This window comes from Hyla sarda, chromosome 8 (genome assembly GCF_029499605.1).
Source record: "Hyla sarda isolate aHylSar1 chromosome 8, aHylSar1.hap1, whole genome shotgun sequence".
NCBI classification, from domain to species: domain Eukaryota; kingdom Metazoa; phylum Chordata; class Amphibia; order Anura; family Hylidae; genus Hyla; species Hyla sarda.
In genome coordinates, this window is record NC_079196.1 from 43,291,150 (window position 1) to 43,315,373 (window position 24,224).

The 24,224-nt window shown below is 42.1% G+C and overlaps 1 protein-coding gene across 3 annotated transcripts in view; it reads right to left on the reverse strand.

Moving 5' to 3' along the window:
- The window catches only part of IFIH1 (interferon induced with helicase C domain 1), a 100,435-nt gene that overhangs the window by 13,061 nt on the left and 63,150 nt on the right, over positions 1-24,224 (reverse strand). For all 3 annotated transcript variants that reach the window (XM_056533765.1, XM_056533763.1, XM_056533764.1), the window contains exons 10-13: positions 15,164-15,287; positions 12,434-12,661; positions 11,084-11,340; positions 8,259-8,408 (exon numbers count right to left, since the gene is read on the reverse strand). In XM_056533765.1, the coding sequence (XP_056389740.1) occupies positions 8,259-8,408; positions 11,084-11,340; positions 12,434-12,661; positions 15,164-15,287 (759 nt within the window). The remainder of the gene's footprint in view (positions 1-8,258; positions 8,409-11,083; positions 11,341-12,433; positions 12,662-15,163; positions 15,288-24,224) is intronic.

Genomic DNA, 24,224 nt, shown 5'->3' on the forward strand with positions numbered 1-24,224 from the left:
GATCACCCACAATCCATTGTAACGGTGAGTGACAGCTGATTGGACCAATCCAAAACGGCCAGCCCCTGCCCATATAAGGGAGCTGCGCCATCTTGATCGCTCTCTTGGGTTGCTGATTCTGGACAAGGTAGGACCTCCGCAGCTTACAAGACAAATTACTAGGCCTAAGCCTTGCGGCCTAAGCCTGCGCTAGAGACGGATAGTTCATACAATTCCCCGCTATCTCCGCAAGATCTCCGGACCTAATCAAACCCCTAAATCTGGCGGATCTATGCAAATACAATCCTCTGAAGCTAAAGAGAACTTTCCGGTCCTAAGCATCTGTCAATCACTGCTGTGCTGTCTATATAGACTCTGTTATCTGGACTGTTACCATTATTGCAAATACAGAAAATCTTCAGTAAAGATTCCTGCAAGTTTTAAGCTCAGCACTGCTGTGGACAATCCATTTATTTCACACTCACCTATCGCTCTTGGGAAGGGTGGCAATAGGCCTAGCATCAATACAGAGTTTTAACCCTCACCCTGGTGTCACGAGTGACAAGGGTTAACAGTGCCCTTTATAATACTGAACAGCAACACCTCAACTACCCTACACCCCCACAAGGCTTTATTCCCCAAGTTTACCACACAGAGATGGAGGAGGAGGCCTGTCTCTGGGCATGGGGGGGAGCAGCCATTATGATCAATGAAGATGCAGGCATGGACAGGGCTCCGCTAGCAGCAACAGGGTTATGGAGCTGCCAGGGTTACAGAGGAGGGAAGTCCTCTCAGGATTCACTCACTGTTTGCGCCGCAAGAACGGTGTCGCAGGTAAGTTTATCCAGTCTCCAGACAGGGAGTGCGGTCTCTGTCGTGTCTGCTGCACAACGTGCTGTATTAGCAGAGGGAGAGGGTGAGACTTCCGCAGCTGCAGAGTGAAGATCAGGCCTGGGTCGTAGCTGAGATTCAGGCACCGCGGGCTGGGTGTGCGGCCTGAAGCTGTAATCTGCTTCAGAGCATCCAGCGAGTCCTGAGAGGTGCCCTCCTGCTTTATATATTTATTTCTGCCTCCCATTTGTGTATTTTCAGCCTCTATTCAGACAGGAGCTCTCTCTAAATGCAACCTGCAGCCAACGTGTCAAGCCACGCCCCCCTTGCTGTCTTTTTTATGTGTGGTTCTGTATTATGTGTAAGTCGTGAACGAGTCAGCTCCTTTACGTGAATCATCTCATATCTACTGTATCTATTTTCCTATGCAGAAACGTTGTGCTACTCCTCTTGGAAATTACTATCTATCATGAGACAGTGACAGGAATGGTTGTCAGGGATGGCTAAAGGTACCTGTCATGTGTGGATACCAGTTTTCAGGAAGTGCATATCTCATTCAAGGAAAGCTGGGTGAGATTTGGGAAATCCAGAAATAGTTAAACACATGGCAAAACTTTTGGTAAGTCCTGTTAATGGGCCTGTATTTTTATGGGATGAAAGGCAGGTTTGGCAGTGAGGCTTTTCATTCCCTTCCTGGCCCACTCCAGGTGTTCAGTCTAGCTCAGATCAGCACAGGTGCTGTAGACAGCTAGTCAATGGGTTTTAAAACTAAGGGAGCAAGAGAGGTTGATTAGAATTTTCAGCCTCAAAAAGGAGACGTTGTGATCTGTGTGAGTAACATATTTGTTTTCTACTTTGATGGGTGGCTGGTAGTAAGCCACTTGTATAGACAGGGAAGAGATTTGTATAGTAAGCGCTGGACAATCAGGATTACTTTGTGTTTATGAGCGTAAAGACCGTATTTGTTTTAACCCCATCCCACTATAGGATGTATGCATACATCCCAGCACCAGACACGTTCGCATGTGGGGATGCAGGCATACGTCCCCGCGATCTCCTGTGCTGCCGCAGGCAGCTCAGGAGATTACCGGCGAGACCCGACTGTCAATCACAGCCAGGGACCCACTGCAGCTGCCAGGGTCGCAATCACGCCGGTCCTGATAGCATTAACCCCATAGATACCGTGATCAATCCTGATCATGGCATCTATGGTGTTCACAGGGGGGGAAATGTGTGTCCCCCCCCCCCCCCCACCGGTCACCAACGGCAGAGGCACGATACGAACGAGACAAAAGTATCCGAAAGTATAAAGTGTAAAAAAAAAATGCCCCTTTCCCAATAAAAGCCCTGTATTGTCATATAAAAAAATCATATACATACTAGGTATTGCCACTTCTGTAATGACGTGTACTGTAAAGCTATAATGTAAATTATCCTGCACAGTGAATGCCATAAAAAAAACAACAAAAAAGTGCAAAAAAAGACCAAAAGATAGCATATATCACAAAAAGTATAGCAATAAAAAGTACAGCTTGTCCCGCAAAAAATAAGCCATCATCATTCAATGGTGTTGGACGAAAAATAAAAAAGTTACGCCTGTAGGAACATGATAATACAAAAAGGGAAAAAATTATTTTGGTCAGAAAAAGGAAATAGAACATAAAAAGCTATATAAAATGGGTATCGCCATAATTGTACTAACCCACAGAATAAATATAATATCACTTTTACCACATAGTGAATGCCATAAAAAAAATATAAAAAAGAAAAAAGGCAGAAATTTTCCAGTTTTTCACAATATTTTGGAGTTTAAAAAAAAAATGCTTCATGTGTCAGGAAAAATCCACCACTTATATAAAGTGCAATATTTCATGAAAAAACAATCTCAGCATCGCTCCACTCAGAAAAAGAGTTCTAAAGTTATTACCATTAAAAGAGACACATACGGGATATAGTCCTGTCAGTACTTAGGCCCTGTCAGGTTGAGTCCCTCTGTGTCCTAGGGGGGCTCTCCTGCGGTATCTCCCCCATAGGAATATATATTATGTATAGTGTTATGTGTGTTATGTATAAAGGACCTTTAAGGACCTTTGAGTTAGTCACATGATAATGTGTTCACATGATGTGTAAGTTACCCAGAGAGCACCAGCTAACCAGCGGACCAACAGCTTGACCTATGGGCTTCTGGCTCTGCCCCCTTTATAAGAGGGGCAGTCATTACAATCTCTCTCTTCTCTTATCATTCCTGCTGAGATATAGTAAAGACCAGATGTCTCAGAGCCAGTGTCCAGTACACCTGGAGGCCTCAAGCCTATCTACAGCCACATGTCAGCAACTCAAGTCATCTATGTCTGCTGTCACTATCTACAGTCAAGTCTATAGTCAAGTCTATTATACTCTGCGTGGCTGTCCTAAAGTCTGTCAAAGTCACTACAAGTCCCAGCAAGCTGTGAGGTCCTTCTGGGTTAGTGGCCACCTCTACCTCCACCGTTAAGCCTAACCTGGTCTTGGACTAACCTTGGGATAGCGGTACTACCATTTGGGTGGTTACCGGGAAAAATCCACCCTGGCATCACGAACATTTCGGGGTTAATAACACCTTGCCTCTGGGCTACAACATCTGCCCCCCCTACACCACACCATCGTACCCCGAGACACCCCGTGGCTTCACCACAGTAAAAATGGGTCAGTCCTTAAGGGGTTAATACTGAAAGACAAAAGAAGCCCTATTTAACCCCTTAAGGACACATGACGTATTGGAACGTCATGTGTCCACTCCCGATTTATAACGCGGGGCCACGGCGTGGCCCCGCGTCATAGTGTGTCGGGCCCGGTCTCTAACAACGGCCGGGACCCGTGGCTAATAGCGCGCGGCATTGATCGCTGTGCCGCACGCTATTAACCGTTTAGATGCGGCGTTCAAAGTTGAACGACGCGTCTAAAGTGAAACCGAAAGCATGCCGGCTAGCTCAGTGGGCTGTTCGGGATAGCCGCGGCGAAATCGCGGCATCCCGAACAGCTTACAGGACAGCGGGAGGGCCGCTACCTGCCTCCTCGCTGTCCGATCGCCGAATGACTGCTCAGTGCCAGGCATGAGCAGTCATGCGGCAGAATCATCGATCACTGGTTTCTTATGAGAAACCAGTGATCAATGTAAAAGATCAGTGTGTGCAGTGTTATAGGTCCCTATGGGATAACAATGATCAATGTAAGAGATCAGTGTGTGCAGTGTTATAGGTCCCTATGGGATAATAATGATCAGTGTGTGCAGTGTTATAGGTCCCTATGGGAGCTATAACACTGCAAAAAAAAAGTGGAAAAAAAAGTGATTTTAAAAGTTTGAATCACCCCCCTTTTCCCATAAAAAAAAACACAGTGTAAATAACAATAAAAATAAACATATATGGTATCGCCGTGTGCGGAAATGTCCGAATTATAAAAATATATCATTAATTAAACCGCACGGTCAATGGCGTGCGCGCAAAAAAATTCCAAAATCCAAAATAGTGCATTTTTGGTCACTTTTTAATAAGTCCTATCAATGCAAAAATGGTACCATTAAAAACTTCAGATCACGGCGCAAAAAATGAGCCCTCACACCGCCCCATACACGGAAAAATAAAAAAGTTATAGGGGTCAGAAGATGACAATTTTAAACGTATAAATTTTCCTGCATGAAGTTATGATTTTTTCCAGAAGTCCGACAAAATCAAACCTATATAAGTAGGGTATCATTTTAACTGTATGGACTTACAGAATAAATATCAGGTGTCATTTTTACAGAAAAATGTACTACGTAGAAATGGAAGCCCCCAAAAGTTACAAAATGGCGATTTTTTTTCAATTTTGTCTCACAATGATTTTTTTTCCATTTCACCGTAGATTTTTGGGCAAAATGACTGACGTCATTACAAAGTAGAATTGGTGGCGCAAAACATAAGCCATAATATGAATTTTTAGGTGCAAAATTGAAAGAGTTATGATTTTTTAAAGGCAAGAAGCAAAAAACGAAAATGCAAAAACGGAAAAACCCCCGGTCCTTAACCCCTTTAGGACCAAGCCCATTTTGGCCTTAAGGACCAGAGCGTTTTTTGCACACCTGACCACTGTCACTTTAAACATTAATAACTCTGGAATGCTTTTACTTATCATTCTGATTCAGAGATTGTTTTTTCGTGACATATTCTACTTTAACATGGTGGTAAAATTTTGTGGTAACTTGCATCCTTTCCTTGTGAAAAATCCTAAAATTTGATGAAAAATTTGAAAATTTTGCATTTTTCTAACTTTGAAGCTCTCTGCTTGTAAGGAAAATGTATATTACAAATAAAAAAAATTTTTATTCACATATACAATATGTCTACTTTATGTTTGCATCATAAAAGTGACGAGTTTTTACTTTTGGAAGACACCAGAGGGCTTCAAAGTTCAGCAGCAATTTTCCAATTTTTCACAAAATTTTCAAACTCCCTATTTTTCAAGGACCAGTTCAGGTTTGAAGTCGATTTGAAGGGTCTTCATATTAGAAATACCCCACAAAAGACCCCATTATAAAAACTGCACCCCCCAAAGTATTCAAAATGACATTCAGTCATCATTTTAACCCTTTAAGTCTTTCACAGGAATAGAAGCAAAGTGAAGGAGAAAATTCACAATCTTCATTTTTTACACTTGCATGTTCTTGTAGACCCAATTTTTGAATTTTTACAAAGGGTAAAAGGAGAAAATGTATACTTATATTTGTAGCCCAATTTCTCTCGAGTAAGCACATACCTCATATGTCTATGTAAAGTGTTCGGTGGGTGCAGTAGAGGGCTCAGAAGGGAAAGAGAGACAAGGGGATTTTGGAGAGTACGTTTTTCTGAAATGGTTTTTGGGGGGCATGTTGCATTTAGGAAGCCCCTATGGTGCCAGAACAGCAAAAAAACCTCACATGGCATACCATTTTGGAAACTAGACCCCTTGAGGAATGTAACAAGAAATAAAGTGAGCCTTATTACCCCACAGGTGTTTCACGACTTTTGCATATGTAAAAAAAAATTATATTTTTTCACTAAAATGTGTGTTTCCCCCCAAATTTCACATTTTTCCAAGGGTTAATAGCAGAAAATACCCCCCAAAATTTGTAACCCCATCTCTTCTGAGTATGGAGGTACCCCATAAGTTGACCTGAAGTGCACTATGGGCGAACTACAATGCTCAGAAGAGAAGGAGTCATATTTGGCTTTTTGAGAGCAAATTTTGCTCGGGGAGCATGTCGCATTTAGGAAGCCCCTATGGTGCCAGGACAGCAAAAAAAAAACACATGGCATACGATTTTGGAAACTAGACCCCTTGAGGAATGTAACAAGGGGTACAGTGAGCATTTGCCCCCCACTGGTGTCTGACAGATCTTAGGAACAGTGGGCTGTACAAGTTTTCATTTTCACGGACCACTGTTCCAAAGATCAGTCAGACACCTGTGGGGGGTAAATTCTCACTGCACCCCTCATTACATTCCGTGAGGGGTGTAGTTTCCGAAATGGGGTCACATGTGTTTTTTGTTTTTTTTTTTGCGTTTGTCAAAACCGCTGTAACAATCAGCCACCCCTGTGCAAATCACCTCAAATGTACATGGTGCGCTCTCCCTTCTGGGCCTTGTTGGGCACCCCCAGAGCACTTTGCGCCCACATATGGAGTATCTCCGTAGTCGGGAGAAATTGCGTTACAAATTTTGGGGGGCGTTTTTCCCTTTTACCTCTTGTGAAAATGTAAAGTATAGGGCAACATCAGCATGTTAGAGTAAAAAATTTAAATTTTTTACACTAACATTCTGGTGTAGACCCCAACATTTCCTTTTCATGAAGGGTTAAAGAAGAAAATACCCCCCAAACCTTGTAACGCAATTTCTCCCGAGTACGGCGATACCCCATATGTGATCCTAAACTGTTGCCTTGAAATACGACAGGGCTCCAAAGTGAGAGCGCCATGTGCGTTTGAGGCCTAAATTAGGGATTTGCATAGGGGTGGACATAGGGGTATTCTACACCAGTGATTCCCAAACAGGGTGCCTCCAGCTGTTGCAAAACTCCCAGCATGCGTGGACAGTCAACAGCTGTCCGGCAATACTGGGAGTTCTTGTTTTTCAACAGCTGGAGGCTCTGCTTTGGAAACAGTGGTGTACCGGACGTTCTTATTGGGGGAGGGGGGCTGTGTAGGGGTATGTGTATATGTAGTGTTTTTAACTTTTTATTTTATTTTGTGTAGGTGTAGTGTAGTGTTTTTAGGGTACAGTCACATGGGCGGGGGATTACAGCGAGTTTCCCAGTGCAAAATTTTCTACATCTCAAACTTGCAGCGAGAAACCCACTGTAAAAGCCTCGCCCATGTGAATGTATCCTGTACATTCACAGGGGTGGGGGGTGCACCAGCTGTTGCAAAACCACAACTCCCAGCATGCATGGTCTGTTAGTGCATGCTGGGAGTTATAGTTTTGCAACAGCTGGAGGCACACAGGTTAGGAAACACTGAGTTAGAAACAGACAATGTTTCCCAACCAGTGTGTCTCCAGTTGTTGCAAAACTACAACTCCCAGCATGCCCAGACAGCTGAAGGGCATGCTGGGAGTTGTAGTTCAGCAATATCTGAAGGGCCAGATGTTGCTGAACTAAAACTCCCAGCATGCCTGGACAGTCAGTGCATGCTGGGAGTTGTAGTTTTGCAACAGCTGGAAGAGCACAGTTTGGAGACCATTATACAATGGTCTCCAAACTGGGGCCCTCCAGATGTTGCAAAACTACAACTCCCAGCATGCCCAGACAGCCAAAGGCTGTCTAGGCATGCTGGGAGTTGTAGTTTTCAGACTCCTAGAAGCAGCAGTGAAGATCTTCACTGCTGCTTCTGAGGACCATATACTTACCTGCCGGTCCCGTCGCTCCTCGTCCACGTGGCCGGTCCCGCGCTGCTCCTCGGTCCCGCCGCTGGATCTGGTAAGGCTGCCGGTCCCCTCGTGTTCCCCCACCTATACCGCGAGCCCCCGCAGCCATCGTCCCCCGTTCTGCCCGACTTCCAGGGGCGGGCAGTGCGGGGGATCTGAACTTTCACCCTAGATCACTGTGATTGGTCCACAGGGACCAATCACAGTGATCGCTGACCAGAACCATCAATGGATGGTCCTGGGGGTGAAGCAGAAGTTGTCCCCTGCTGGAAACAGCGGGACTTGTGCCAGTTAACCCGTGCGATGCTGCGCATCGCCGGGTTAACTGAATGTCATTTATAAACGCCGGGATGCGCGAACGCACTGCACAACCCGGCGTTTATATATGACATTCTGCGGGAAGGGGTTAAGGGGTTAAACATTAGTTCTGTGTCCCTGTCTCTAAAAGCTTTTATTTTGCTGCTATCTGTCTGATTTGTCTCCCACACTATCTACTGGTGAACAATACATACAAGCATACACAATCAATTACCTGCACCATTGCTATTTCATTGGTTGTTAAACCATAAAGGATAACTATGTTGCACTCCGTGATATCCAAACCCTCCTCGGCCACACTTGTTGCGATCAGCAGGTTGAGTTCTCCAGTGCTAAATTTATGAATTACTTTCTTTTGTTCATTCTGAAAATAAAACATATTCTGTTATGTAAATTACCAAGACAATTCCTGAAACTAAAAGATGTTAGAATTTTCCTTTTTCATTTCTATTCAATGGCACCTTCCATTTTAGTATAAAATATATTGTGAAACAATTGGTCAGGGTTCATGTACAGTAAAAATGACATATTAAAGACGTTATCCAGCCTTTAATAAAAATAATAATAATAAAAACTATGGTGCTGGGGCAGGAAACAATTGCAATGTTGCGATTGAATATCGCTTTTAACTTTATTCCGCAGTGAAATTACAACAATACCGTATTCCTAGAGCTTTTGTATAGTTTTAAAACTTTTTTTTACTACATTTTTATTATAAGTTAGGAGTTGTTACTAATACATTAACAAAAAGGACCCACAAGGGCAGCTAGGGGCCAAATTCACAATTAACCAAACCCCAGGGCCTTATCAACCCTAAAAATGAACTTTTCTTAGGTATTGTTAAAAAATATCCCCAAAGTGACGATTAAAAAAATGATACTAAGGCAGGGTAATGGATAATGATCAATGTATAGTTCGGAGACTGAACCTCCTGATGAGATATGAGCGGTACTGCAGTATAGAGCTGGGCGGTATGACCAAAAATGTGTATCACGGTATTTTTGTAACTTATGGCGGTTCCACGGTATATAACAGTATTTCTCCCCCCCCCAATCATGTGACCCGCGAGCGCTGTTTTGCTCCCCCCAAATCATGTTACCCGCCAGCACTGTTCTGCTCCCCCCAAATCATGTTACCCGCCAGCGCTGTTCTGCTCCCCCCCAATTAAATGGGCACTGTCACCAACTTTATTTTTTGATATGTTGTAGTACTTATGTACTACAACATATCTCTAATATACTTTTATTATTAATTTTTTTTCATTAAAAAGGTTTAATTTACATTCAAAAACCGGCCACTGAAAAAGGACTGATTTTGGAGTGGCAATCAGTCCTTTTTCAGTTAGGCTGCACTCGCTCCCTGCCTGTCAATCAGACAGGCGGGAGCGAGCGCATTGGCTCCCCGGCCACTTGCTGGGAGGCCACTCCTCCCGCACATCGCCGCCGCCACCTCGTTGCCGCCGCTGTCCCTGCACGCCCGCTGCCGGACTCTGCAGTAACTGCAAGTGTAATGAGGGAACGGGGTATGCGGGGGTGGGAGGAGGGAACGGGTTATTGCCGTAGCGGGGGGGGGGGGGGGAAACGGGCTAGCAAAATAAAAAATAAAAAAGATGGTGGGAGCTACCCTTTAATTATCAGCCCAGCGGGGTACTACTCACATATGTCACCCGCAAGCACTACCCCCCTCCTCTTTGTTGCGGGCCACCGGCGCTGGAACTCTATACTGTACGCCAGTGGTCTCCAACCTGTGGACCTCCAGATGTTGCAAAACTACAACTCCCAGCATGCTGGGAGCTGTAGTTTTGCAACAGCTGGAGGTCCGCAGGTTTGAGACCACTGCTGTACGCTGTATCCCTATGCCCGGGCTGCAAAAGATAAAGAAAATAAACTTTAACTTACCTACGTCGGCCTTACGCTGGGGATGGGAACGTTGGATAGCCGTCAGCCTATCACCGACCGCAGCAATGTCCCGCCCCGGCCAGTGATAGGCTGAGCCGGCTTCTTACATGACAATGGGCTCAGCCTATCACCTGCCGGGGCGGGACATTGCTGCGGCCGGTGATAGGCTGACAGCTGTCCGACGTTCCTGTCCCCAGCGTAAGGCCGACATAGGTAAGTTAAAGTTTATTTTCTTTATCTTTTGCAGCCCGGGCATAGGGATACAGAGAACAGCAGTGGTCTCAAACGTGTGGACCTCCAGCTGTTGCAAAACTATAACTTCCAGCATGCCCGGACAGCAGTTGGAGGAGGGCAGTGCTTGCGGGTGACATATGTGAGTAGTACCCTGCTGGGCTGATAATTAATTGGGGGGGAGCAGAACAGCGCTGGCGGGTAACATGATTTGGGGGGAGAGAAGCATAACACATGATTAATATGATTAGTTCCCCGATGTGGGGACAGCGCAGCGGGCTGATAATTCATTCATTCCCGAGGGGGAGGGGCCAAACCGGTATTGCGGTATGGGGAAAAATTCATATCGTGCAGCATAAAAATTTCGGTATTCGGTATGAACCGGTATACCGCCCAGCCCTACTGCAGTACACAACTATTTACTTGCCCTGTCTTAGTGTGCCATTAAAACATACACAATATGCCCACCTCTACATGTTTCGCCGTAACAATGGCGTTCTCAAGAGGCAGATAGTGTATGTTTTAAAGGCACACTAAGACAGGGCAACAAAATAGTGGTGTACTGCAGTACCGCTCATATCTCATCAGGAGGTTCAGTCTCCGAACTATACCTTGATCATTATCCATTACCCTGCCTTAGTATCATGTTTTAATCGTCACTTTGGGGATATCTTTTAACAATGCCTTATAAAAGTACATTTTTAGGGTTGATAATATATAGTTTTTTTTTACCCCAGGCTTTTGCCCTGGGATTTGGTTAAATGAGCTGTTACTAAGTAACTGGTAAATTTGGATAGGGGCTTATAAAAGAACACTGTTTTTCACAGTAACTATAATAAAAATGGTTGGCATGCTCCATATGGTACATAGCACTACAAACAGATTAAATATCTCCATATTGGACCAGTACCTGAGTCATGGATTTGAAGTCACTGTTGTTCCCTGCTCCAATTATATAATGTGCCCGGATTCCCACTTCTTTGAACTTTTCATTTTCATCGATCCACTGACACAAAGCGACAGCACTTTGCCGTGTCTTGGTGAATACAATTCCTCTTGCCTCGCAATTTCCGGTAAACTCTTCCATAAGGGATCTTCTTAATTTAGCAAGTTTATTATTTTCATACTCCTCTTTTCCAGCCAATTGCTTCAGTGCTTTCTTGTGTTCTGAGTAAAAAAGCAACCAAACAAAAAGAAAAATAACAGAGCTCACCACTAAAGGGATTACCTACTTTACACAATTGCTAAAACTATTTACAAAAAAAGGTTGATTGTAGGGTGGCCTGCTGCTGGGACCCACAGCAATCAGTGGGGGAGTATGGCAGCAAGTCTTCAATACCCATACAGTGCCTCCACAGGAGAAATTAAGCATTACACAGTCCCCACTGAAACCAGAGTAATGCACAGACATGCCAGATCCTTGACACTGACAAAAGTTCTTTGTATAGCTGAACGTTCATGTTTCCTTTAAAGAGAGAAGAATGGTAAGTCGTCCATAAACAGCTCTGGCATTGGCTTTTCACTCAGAGAACCTTCTCTTCCCTGACATCACCTATGGGGGGCTGCCATACACTTTAGACAAACCACCAATTCTGGTGAAGGTAGCTTGTCTACATCATATGGGGACCTTCAAAGAGAACTCCAGCAAAAGTTAACTTATCCTCTATCCATAGGGGATAAGTTATAGGGGATAAGTAGCTGATGGCGGGGGTGTCCGACCGCTGGGACCCCCTACGATCTCCAGGACAGGACCCCAGCTCTCTCAGTGAGCAGGAGCACGCGTTGTCTACCGGTAGACGGCATGCGCTCCATTCATTTCCATGGGAGCACCGATTATGCCTGAGTGCTGTCTCCAACGCCTGCGGAAGGCGCTCCTCACTGGGCATTGGGGCCGTTTAGGAGATTGGGGGGGGGGTGATGTGGATAGGGTGGATTTAAGTTAACTTTTGCCAAATTTCTCCTTTAAGAGTCCTGAACATGAGACCTATCCCTAATGTCCAACCAAGCACTTTGAGAGAAGCCATCTCAAGTTACAAGAGGCTTGTCCTTAATGGTAGGCTGGATGAGATCCTTGGTGTCATGTCTTTGTGAATAAAGAATGTCTAAAAAATTCCACCACACAATGAGGAAGCCCACCCTCTGATGCCCAAACCTCTTGAGATACAGACCAGCAACAGCTATGTTATCATGTTCTCTTGACTTAACACAGTATTTTCATTCTAAAGTTCATCCAATACCAAACAGATGGACCAGTGCTTACCAAAGAACAATTCAGCCAAGAATTTATCAGTCTCATCCATCTTTTCAAACAGAGAGGATGCCTCAGACTCATTGAGGATTAGTGCCCTCTTCTTCTCATCATTATAGAATTTCTTAAGATGGGTTAATGCGTCATTCATGCGGATTGTGTCATAGATCTGCAGCGCGTCATTGTACTTCTTCAGATGCTGAGCACAGACATGCTGCTTACGATTCCCTTCCTGGGCAGCTGGAAGCAAAATTGAGATTGTAAGGTAAGGGGTACTCCGGTGGAAAACTATTTTTTTTTCAGATCAACTGATGCCAGAAAGTTAAACAGATTTGTAAATTATTTCTATTGAAAAATCTTCTAGTACTTATCAGCTGCTGTATGCTCCAGAGGAAGTTGTGTTGTTCTTTTCTGTCTGACCACAGTGCTCTGCTGACACCTCTGTCAATGTCAGGAATTGTCCAGAGCAGGAGCTAATCCCCATAGCAAACCTCTCCTGCTCTGGACAGTTCCTGACACAAGGAACGATAAGGCTTAAAGCAGAACACTGGCTCCACGAGGCGCAGGATATACTCAAGGAGAGTAAAATCCAAAAGGTAGTTTATTCCCAGGATGCAACGAGTTTCACTGCAGTTCTGCAGCTTCATCAGGCATGGCAAGAACCAGGAGAGTTGCTTCTTTACAGAGATAACAATTAACCCTCTTAATATAGAGACGGGGCAAGAAGCAATACAATACATTACATATGTCAAACAATACATTAAAAAGTTGTACAATATTCAGTATACAATATATATATAAGGAAAAAGTACATTAGGACAAAAGAAAACTGCAGAATAATAATTATAAATGAAAAAAGGCACCCGGTGCAGAAAAGTAGCCAGAGGCCCAAAGCACACAGGTAAAGTGGGCTGGGCTCGAGAACACAATGCCGCATAGGCATTGTGTCCTCTGGCCCAGCCCACATTATGTCCCCGATGCGGCATTGTGTCCTTGGGCCCAGACCATTGTGTCCCCGATTCGGCATTGTGTATATAATTATTATTTTTTTTTTTTTCTTATTTCTATACATATGTTATTTTAGAGAGCCATTTTTTTTTTACATATTTTTATAAATTGTATACTGAATATTGTACAACTTTTTAATGTATTGTTTGACATATGTAAAGTATTGTATTGCTTCTTGCCCTGTCTCTATATTGAGAGGGTTAATTGTTATCTCTATAAAGAAGCAACTTACCTGCCTGATGAAGCTGCAGAACTGCAGTGAAACGCGTTGCATCCTGGGAATAAACTACCTTTGGGATTTTACCTGGTCTATCCTTGAGTATATCCTGCGCCTCATGGAGCCGGCGTTCTGCTTAAAGCCTTATCGATCCTCGTTATTACTACAGCCGGACGGCAGCGGATTTTTCGCTTTCTTATATGTGTCTACCATTGTTGTATATGTTGTTACATAACATTTTGGGGTGAGCGGCTTTCATGCCTTCTCTTTATATTGTTTTACATCTCTTTTAATACACCATGGAGCGCTCTTACTTTTACCTTCAGTTCCTAACACAGACAGAGATGGCAGCAGAGAGCACTGTGGTCAGACTGGAAAGAACTACTCAACTTCCTGTGGAGCATACAGCAGCTGATAATTACTGGAAGGATTTTTAAATAGAAGTAATTTACAAATCTGTTTAACTTTGTGGCATCAGTTAATCTGAAAACATTTTTTTCCCACTGGCGTACCCCTTAAAGCATATGACAAAGTAGTCGATTAAGCCTATTCCACAGAACACCACTGTTATAAGACGGAGTCTTCCGACAAGGATGTTCGCAAAGGGATATACAGGTAGATGCAAAGTTCTCCCACTATACCTCCTCCCAGAGCCAGCATTTGAGGAGCTATATATTTTGCTCGGCATTCAGCTGAACAGGATATTTGCAAGGTGCAGGGGGTTAAAGGGGTTCTCCACCCCAAGACATCTTATTCCCTATCCAAAGGATAGGGGATAAGATGTCTGATCGCGGGGTCCCGCCACTGGGGACCCCCGCAATATAGCACGCAGCACCCACCTGTATCTGCTACCGGCAGCGCTGGAGGTTCTGGCTCCCAACCACGGGAACGGAAGATTGTGACGTCACGACTCCGCCCTCGTGTGATGTCACGCCCCACCCCCTCAATGCAAGTCTATGGGAGGGGGCTTGATCCCGTGGTCGGGAGCAGATACAGGTGGGTGCTGCATGCTATATTGCGGGGGTCCCCAGCGGCGGGACCCCCGCAATCAGACATCTTATCCCCTATCCTTTCTATAGGGGATAAGATCTCTAGTGGTGGAGTACCCCTTTAAGCCAGGTCTATCTGCTCTCACTTAATGAGCTATTCTTGGAGTGTTCAAAATACTGGTTGGCTAAGACAGTCTGATAGACTAGGCTCTACTCAGAATGCTTCTCCCAAGTGTCCTTTTAAGCTGAATATCAGGATGTATACATTTTCACAGCTGTATTTTATTTATTTTGCATTTTATTGCAATTGCTTTTTTTCAACTGCATCAAGAAATGAGGAGCCAAAACCTGGCTAGATAAAAAAAAATAAATAAATAAATAAATACTATAAAGTTCTCGCTAAAAGAAGGCAAAATCTGCAAAACAACAAGTATAGGTTTAATTATAGAGGTAAATGTAAGTGGATACATGGAAGGTGATTTGTGCATGAAATGTTACGATTTTCACTCTCACTCCACAGTCTCTTACCTGTCTTTTCTGTCTGGACAACCCACTGTTCATAAGATTGGGATCCATGTTCATTTTGCGGGTTCAAACCACTAAACTTTTCAATACTTTTCATCAACTCTTTAATCTTATCACCAAATGGGCTCTGTGACGAAATAAAAGTGCATGAAGCAGAGTCATCGAAAAAGGTGACTGGTCTGGACATGTGAAGTAATACAAAAAGTAGCTTCCATTACCCATTAAATTTCAACTCTGGTTAGAGAATTAAAGCAAGACTTTGTATTAGACAATAAAAGAAGCCATAGTGAAACGCTTATCCCAGCTGTTTAAGCCCCTAGATGCCACAGTCAGAAGTGACCAAGGTTAATAGGGAGTTAGACAGGAGTGGGGCCTCCTCTGCCACCTTATTTAGGCTAAGTTTCCACTTGTTTTTTTCTGGCAGTTTTTGGAATACGGCCACTGCAGTTTTTTATCCAAAGCCAGAAATGTATTCAAAAGGAATAGGACATATATAGGAAAGACTTACACTTCTCCTCCCTTATGGATCCACTTCTGACTTTGGCTCAAAAACTGCAGTGACAGTATTCCAAAAACTACTCATTCCACCATGTGACATGTTATAGCGGCTGGTGGCCCAGTGGATGTCTCCACATCTGCCATGTTTGTCTGCCAGAGGCCCATTCCCTCTGCTTTTGCTTTTTCTGACTGCGGCAATGACCCACTTCAGTCAGTGTTTTTTTAATCATCCCTCGTCCTTTGCAATACATTTTCTATTGCTGGAATACCATTTCCACTTTGGAGTGTACTCTCTTTTGTGGCCAAGATTTAGACCTTACTGGCTGTGTTGAGTTATTTTGAGGGGACACAACATTAAACACTGTTATACAGGCTGTGTATTCACTACTTAACATTGTAATCAATCAACCCATACAAAAGAAAGGGAATGTGCTCAAATACCTATGCTAGGTAATTAAGGTCCTGTGGTATACACACTAACTATAAAACCGAAAAGAAAATAACCCACTTAAAGACGGACCATTAGTAAAAAAGAATACATTTTATTTATGGAAAGTACCAATAATACATAAAACAAACACAGCGTGGACAAACATAAGTGGGAACTAGGGAGCAGGGGGAGACCAGGAATAAAGAAAATAATCCGGGTTTGGTTTCTTTTACTTCCTTTTGCTTTTTTGTATTACAGGCCATCTGATCAGTAGTCATGATTGACATCCCTTGGATAGTCGAGTTTCCATTTCATACAGGAGTCACCACAATTATAAATATGCATTTATAATCACATAGGGTCCGGAATACGCAGCAATATTTCAATATGATCTTTTATTGTATTTACTCATAGGTATATCATAATTTCACTCTTTTTTGCACTGGGGGGCCCCCATTTTTGCACGTGCACTTTATTTTTCACGAGTTGCATATATATTTTCTATATATTTTTCTATATATTTATTTATTATATTTTGTATTATTATGAATTGATAATATACTTTTATGTATTTTTTGGTATTTTTTGGTTTTATTATGGTTTTTGTATATGTTGTATAATCATTTTCGTCACAAATATCATGAATTTATAATATATATATATTTTTTTATGTATTGGTTGTATATCATAACACTCTTCTTTATTGTCACATTATTACTATATATAATACTATATCCATTTTTGTCACGTATATCACACACTCAATATGACAATCGGATTTATTTATTATTTTAATCATTCACTTATTTACTCTGATTTTTCACACCACACTTATCAATAAACATGAATCAGGTTCATACGCATTTGTATATATGTGTATATATATATATATGTATATCTATATGTATATATAATCACTTTTTTCACTTCATCATCTTTATTTTATTTATTATTTTTTATTCTGTACACATATCATTGATTACACATGTATTATACTTATGTACACTGTTGTATATAATTTTTTTATTTATAATCGTATTCCTTATTTATTCACTATTCACTTCATTATTAACCTCTTAACATTTATTTACTATTTGTATATTAATATATATTGTTCTCTATTTTTATAATACATTGGTATGGATCTTTTCCCTATGTGGTTTTTATATGTGTGTACATAGACTTTTGTATGTATTGTATTTTATGCTTATTATATGCACTCCTGCACCTTAGTCTTCCTTACAAGTACTGCTGCTATTTTCTGTTTACATGGTAATTATATTAGTGTACCTTTATGGATGCATCCATATTTATGTGGCCTCTTCCTTTCGCATGGGTGCGGCCATGTTTTTGTGGCCCACTGCATAGATACGGAATCTTACTACTGCCCATGCGCGGCGGCCATATTTTTGGAGCCGCCGAGCATTATGCTTTGTTGCTCTAGGGTCTACAATCGGCCATTTTATCTTGGCCTTTTCAACACATTACACAGAATGCCCGGAAGTGGCGCAGTGCGGCGGCGTTGGAGGATAGTAATGGCACCGGAGTGTATAATGGCGTTTAGGTGAGATCTTTAATTTACAAATGACTGTGATTGGCTGGCTGGCTGTATATAACGTACCCCACCCCAGTTGCCCACCACTCCTGGATAAAGCCCCGTTGGGTGAAACGCGTCGGAGGTTTGGTGGGTAGCTGGGGAGCCGGGGGAGTTTACTGTTGTGTGCCATCATTGCATGTGGTTCCTTCTTTAGTCCGGTTAGCATGTTAATCACTTCCTATGGCATCATAGTTCATTTTTTACATGTTGGTACTCTTGATATGAGACCTGTATAAACATTTACCCCTTTCATTGAGGCGCTTTCTGCCTTTGTACATATCTCATGTTTACACATTTACATACTTATCTTGTGACTTACCTGTTTTTACATGCCATAGGCTAGTGCACCCGGATTATATTCTTTATTCCTGGTCTCCCCCTGCTCCCTAGTTCCCACTTATGTTTGTCCACGCTGTGTTTGTTTTATGTATTATTGGAACTTTCCATAAATAAAATGTATTCTTTTTTACTAATGGTCCGTCTTTAAGTGGGTTATTTTCTTTTCGGTTTTATACTTTACATTGTAGTAGAGGGTCACTTCTTCAGTGTTTTCACAAAAGATACATTAACAAAAATGTGAGGGATGGACTCACTTATGGGAGATACCGTATATAATGTGAGGGGTGGACTCACTTATGGGAGATACTGTATATATAATGTGAGGGGTGGACTCACTATTAGGAGATACTGTATATATAATGTGAGGGGTGGACTCACTTATGGGAGATACTGTATATATAATGTGAGGGGTGGAGTCACTTATGGGATATACTGTATATATACTGTGAGGGGTGGAGTCACTTATGGGAGATACTGTATATAATGTGAGGGGTGGAATCACTTATGGGATATACTGTATATATAATGTGAGGGGTGGACTCACTTATGGGAGATACTGTATATACTGTGAGGGATGGACTCACTTATGGGAGATACTGTATATAATGTGAGGGGTGGACTCACTTATGGAAGATACTGTATATAATGTGAGGGATGGACTCACTTATGGGAGATACTGTATATAATGTGAGGGGTGGACTCACTTATGGAAGATACTGTATATAATGTGAGGGGTGGACTCACTTATGGGAGATACTGTATATAATGTGAGGGGTGGACTCACTTATGGGAGATACTGTATATAATGTGAGGGGTGGACTCACTTATGGGATATACTGTATATATAATGTGAGGGGTGGACTCACTTATGGGAGATACTGTATATATTATGTGAGGGGTGGACTCACTTATGGGAGATACTGTATATATAATGTGAGGGGTGGACTCACTTATGGGAGATACTGTATATATAATGTGAGGGGTGGACTCACTTATGGGAGATACTGTATATATAATGTGAGGGGTGGACTCACTTATGGGAGATACTGTATATATAATGTGAGGGGTGGACTCACTTATAGGAGATACTGTATATAATGTGAGGGGTGGACTCACTTATAGGAGATACTGTATATAATGTGAGGGGTGGAGTCACTTATGGGAGATACTGTATATATGGGGTGGACTCACTTATGGGAGATACTATATATATATATAATGTGAGGGGTGGACTCACTTATGGGAGATACTGTATATATAATGTGAGGGGTGGACTCACTTATGGGAGATACTGTATATAATGTGAGGGGTGGACTCACTAATGGGAGATACTGTATATAATGTGAGGGGTGGAGTCACTTATGGGAGATACTATATATATATAATGTTAGGAGTGGACTCACTTATGTGAGATACTGTATATATAATGTCAGGGGTGGACTCACTTATGGGGGATACTGTATATATAATGTGAGGGGTGGACTCACTTATGGGAGATACTGTATATAATGTGAGGGGTGGACTCACTTATGGGAGATACTGTATATATAATGTGAGGGGTGGACTCACTTATGGGAGATACTGTATATATAATGTGAGGGGTGGACTCACTTATGGGAGATACTGTATATATAATGTGAGGGGTGGACTCACTTATGGGAGATACTGTATATATAATGTGAGGGGTGGAGTCACTTATGGGAGATACTGTAAATAATGTGAGGGGTGGACTCACTTATGGGAGATACTGTATATATATAATGTGAGGGGTGGAGTCACTTATGGGAGATACTGTATATATAATGTGAGGGGTGGAGTCACTTATGGGAGATACTGTATATATGGGGTGGACTCACTTATGGGAGATACTATATATATATATAATGTGAGGGGTGGACTCACTTATGGGAGATACTGTATATATAATGTGAGGGGTGGACTCACTAATGGAAGATACTGTATATAATGGGAGGGGTGGACTCACTTATGGAAGATACTGTGTATAATGTGAGGGGTGGACTCACTTATGGGAGATACTGTATATATAATGTGAGGGGTGGACTCACTTATGGGAGATACTGTATATATAATGTGAGGGGTGGACTCACTTATGGGAGATACTATATATATATAATGTGAGGGGTGGACTCACTTATGGGAGATACTGTATATATAATGTGAGGGGTGGACTCACTTATGGGAGATACTGTATATAATGTGAGGGGTGGACTCACTTATGGGAGATACTGTATATATAATGGGAGGGGTGGACTCACTTATGGGAGATACCGTATATAATGTGAGGGGTGGACTCACTTATGGGAGATACCGTATATAATGTGAGGGGTGGACTCACTTATAGGAGATACTGTATATAATGTGAGGGGTGGACTCACTTATGGGAGATACTGTATATATAATTTGAGGGGTGGACTCACTTATGGGAGATACTGTATATAATGTGAGGGGTGGACTCACTTATGGGAGATACTGTATATATAATGTGAGGGGTGGAGTCACTTATGGGAGATACTGTATACATAATGTGAGGGGTGGACTCACTTATGGGAGATACTGTATATAATGTGAGGGGTGGACTCACTTATGGAAGATACTGTATATATAATGGGAGGGGTGGACTCACTTATGGGAGATACCGTATATAATGTGAGGGGTGGACTCACTTATAGGAGATACTGTATATATAATGTGAGGGGTGGACTCACTTATGGGAGATACTGTATATATAATGTGAGGGGTGGACTCACTTATGGGAGATACTGTATATAATGTGAGGGGTGGACTCACTTATGGAAGATACTGTATATATAATGTGAGGGTTGGACTCACTTATGGGAGATACTGTATATAATGTGAGGGGTGGACTCACTTATGGGAGATACTGTATATATAATGTGAGGGGTGTACTCACTTATGGGAGATACTGTAGATATAATGTGAGGGGTGGACTCACTTATGGGAGATACTATATATATATATAATGTGAGGGGTGGACTCACTTATGGGAGATACTGTATATATAATGTGAGGGGTGGACTCACTAATGGGAGATACTGTATATAATGTGAGGGGTGGAGTCACTTATGGGAGATACTATATATATATAATGTTAGGAGTGGACTCACTTATAGGAGATACTGTATATATAATGTGAGGGGTGGACTCACTTATGGGAGATACTGTATATAATGTGAGGGGTGGACTCACTTATGGGAGATACTGTATATATAATGTGAGGGGTGGACTCACTTATGGGAGATACTGTATATATAATGTGAGGGGTGGACTCACTTATTTGAGATACTGTATATATAATGTGAGGGGTGGACTCACTTATGGGAGATACTGTATATATAATGTGAGGGGTGGAGTCACTTATGGGAGATACTGTAAATAATGTGAGGGGTGGACTCACTTATGGGAGATACTGTATATATATAATGTGAGGGGTGGAGTCACTTATGGGAGATACTGTATATATAATGTGAGGGGTGGAGTCACTTATGGGAGATACTGTATATATGGGGTGGACTCACTTATGGGAGATACTATATATATATATATAATGTGAGGGGTGGACTCACTTATGGGAGATACTGTATATATAATGTGAGGGGTGGACTCACTAATGGGAGATACTGTATATAATGTGAGGGGTGGACTCACTTATGGGAGATACTGTATATATAATGTGAGGGGTGGACTCATTTATAGGAGATACTGTATATATAATGTGAGGGGTGGACTCACTTATGGGGGATACTGTATATATAATGTGAGGGGTGGACTCACTTATGGGAGATACTGTATATAATGTGAGGGGTGGACTCACTTATGGGAGATACTGTATATATAATGTGAGGGGTGGACTCACTTATGGGAGATACTGTATATATAATGTGAGGGGTGGACTCACTTATGGGAGATACTGTATATATAATGTGAGGGGTGGACTCACTTATGGGAGATACTGTATATATAATGTGAGGGGTGGAGTCACTTATGGGAGATACTGTAAATAATGTGAGGGGTGGACTCACTTATGGGAGATACTGTATATATATAATGTGAGGGGTGGAGTCACTTATGGGATATACTGTATATATAATGTGAGGGGTGGAGTCACTTATGGGATATACTGTATATATAATGTGAGGGGTGGACTCACTTATGGGATATACTGTATATATAATGTGAGGGGTGGAGTCACTTATGGGATATACTGTATATATAATGTGAGGGGTGGAGTCACTTATGGGAGATACTGTATATATAATGTGAGGGGTGTACTCACTTATGGGAGATACTGTATATATAATGTGAGGGGTGGACTCACTTATGGGAGATACTGTATATATAATGTGAGGGGTGGACTCACGTATGGGAGATACTGTATATATAATGTGAGGGGTGGACTCACTTATGGGAGATACTGTATATATAATGTGAGGGGTGGAGTCTCTTATGGGATATACTGTATATATAATGTGAGGGGTGGACTCACTTATGGGAGATACTGTATATAATGTGAGGGGTGGACTCACTTATGGGAGATACTGTATATATAATGAGAGGGGTGGAGTCACTTATGGGAGATACTGTATATATAATGTGAGGGGTGGACTCACTTATGGGATATACTGTATATATAATGTGAGGGGTGGAGTCACTTATGGGATATACTGTATATAATGTGAGGGGTGGACTCACTTATGAGAAATACTGTATATATAATGTGAGGGGTGGACTCACTTATGGGAGATACTGTATATATAATGTGAGGGGTGGACTCACTTATGGGATATACTGTATATATAATGTGAGGGGTGGAGTCACTTATGGGATATACTGTATATATAATGTGAGGGGTGGAGTCACTTATGGGAGATACTGTATATATAATGTGAGGGGTGTACTCACTTATGGGAGATACTGTATATATAATGTGAGGGGTGGACTCACTTATGGGAGATACTGTATATATAATGTGAGGGGTGGACTCACTTATGGGAGATACTGTATATATAATGTGAGGGGTGGACTCACTTATGGGAGATACTGTATATATAATGTGAGGGGTGGAGTCTCTTATGGGATATACTGTATATATAATGTGAGGGGTGGAGTCACTTATGGGATATACTGTATATATAATGTGAGGGGTGGACTCACTTATGGGATATACTGTATATATAATGTGAGGGGTGGAGTCACTTATGGGAGATACTGTATATATAATGTGAGGGGTGGAGTCACTTATGGGAGATACTGTATATATAATGTGAGGGGTGGACTCACTTATGGGAGATACTGTATATATAATGTGACGGGTGGACTCACTTATGGGAGATACTGTATGTATAATGTAAGGGGAGGACTCACTTATGGGAGATACTGTATATATAATGTGAGGGGTGGACTCACTTATGGGAGATACTGTATATATAATGTGAGGGCTGGAGTCACTTATGGGAGATACTGTATATATAATGTGAGGGGTGGAGTCACTTATGGGAGATACTGTATATATAATGTGAGGGGTGGACTCACTTATGGGAGATACTGTATATATAATGTGAGGGGTGGACTCACTAATGGGAGATACTGTATATAATGTGAGGGGAGGAGTCACTTATGGGAGATACTGTATATATAATTTGAGGGGTGGACTCACTTATGGGAGATACTGTATATAATGTGAGGGGTGGACTCACTTATGGGAGATACTGTATATATAATGTGAGGGGTGGAGTCACTTATGGGAGATACTGTATATATAATGTGAGGGGTGGACTCACTTATAGGAGATACTGTATATATAATGTGAGGGGTGGACTCACTTATGGGAGATACTGTACATATAATGTGAGGGGTGGACTCACTTATGGGATATACTGTATATATAATGTGAGGGGTGGACTCACTTATGGGATATACTGTATATATAATGTGAGGGGTGGACTCACTTATGGGATATACTGTATATATAATGTCAGGGGTGGACTCACTTATGGGATATACTGTATATATAATGTGAGGGGTGGACTCACTTGTGGGAGATACTGTATATATAATGTGAGGGGTGGACTCACTTATGGGAGATACTGTATATATAATGTGAGGGGTGGAGTCACTTATGGGAGATACTGTATATAATGTGAGGGGTGGACTCACTTATG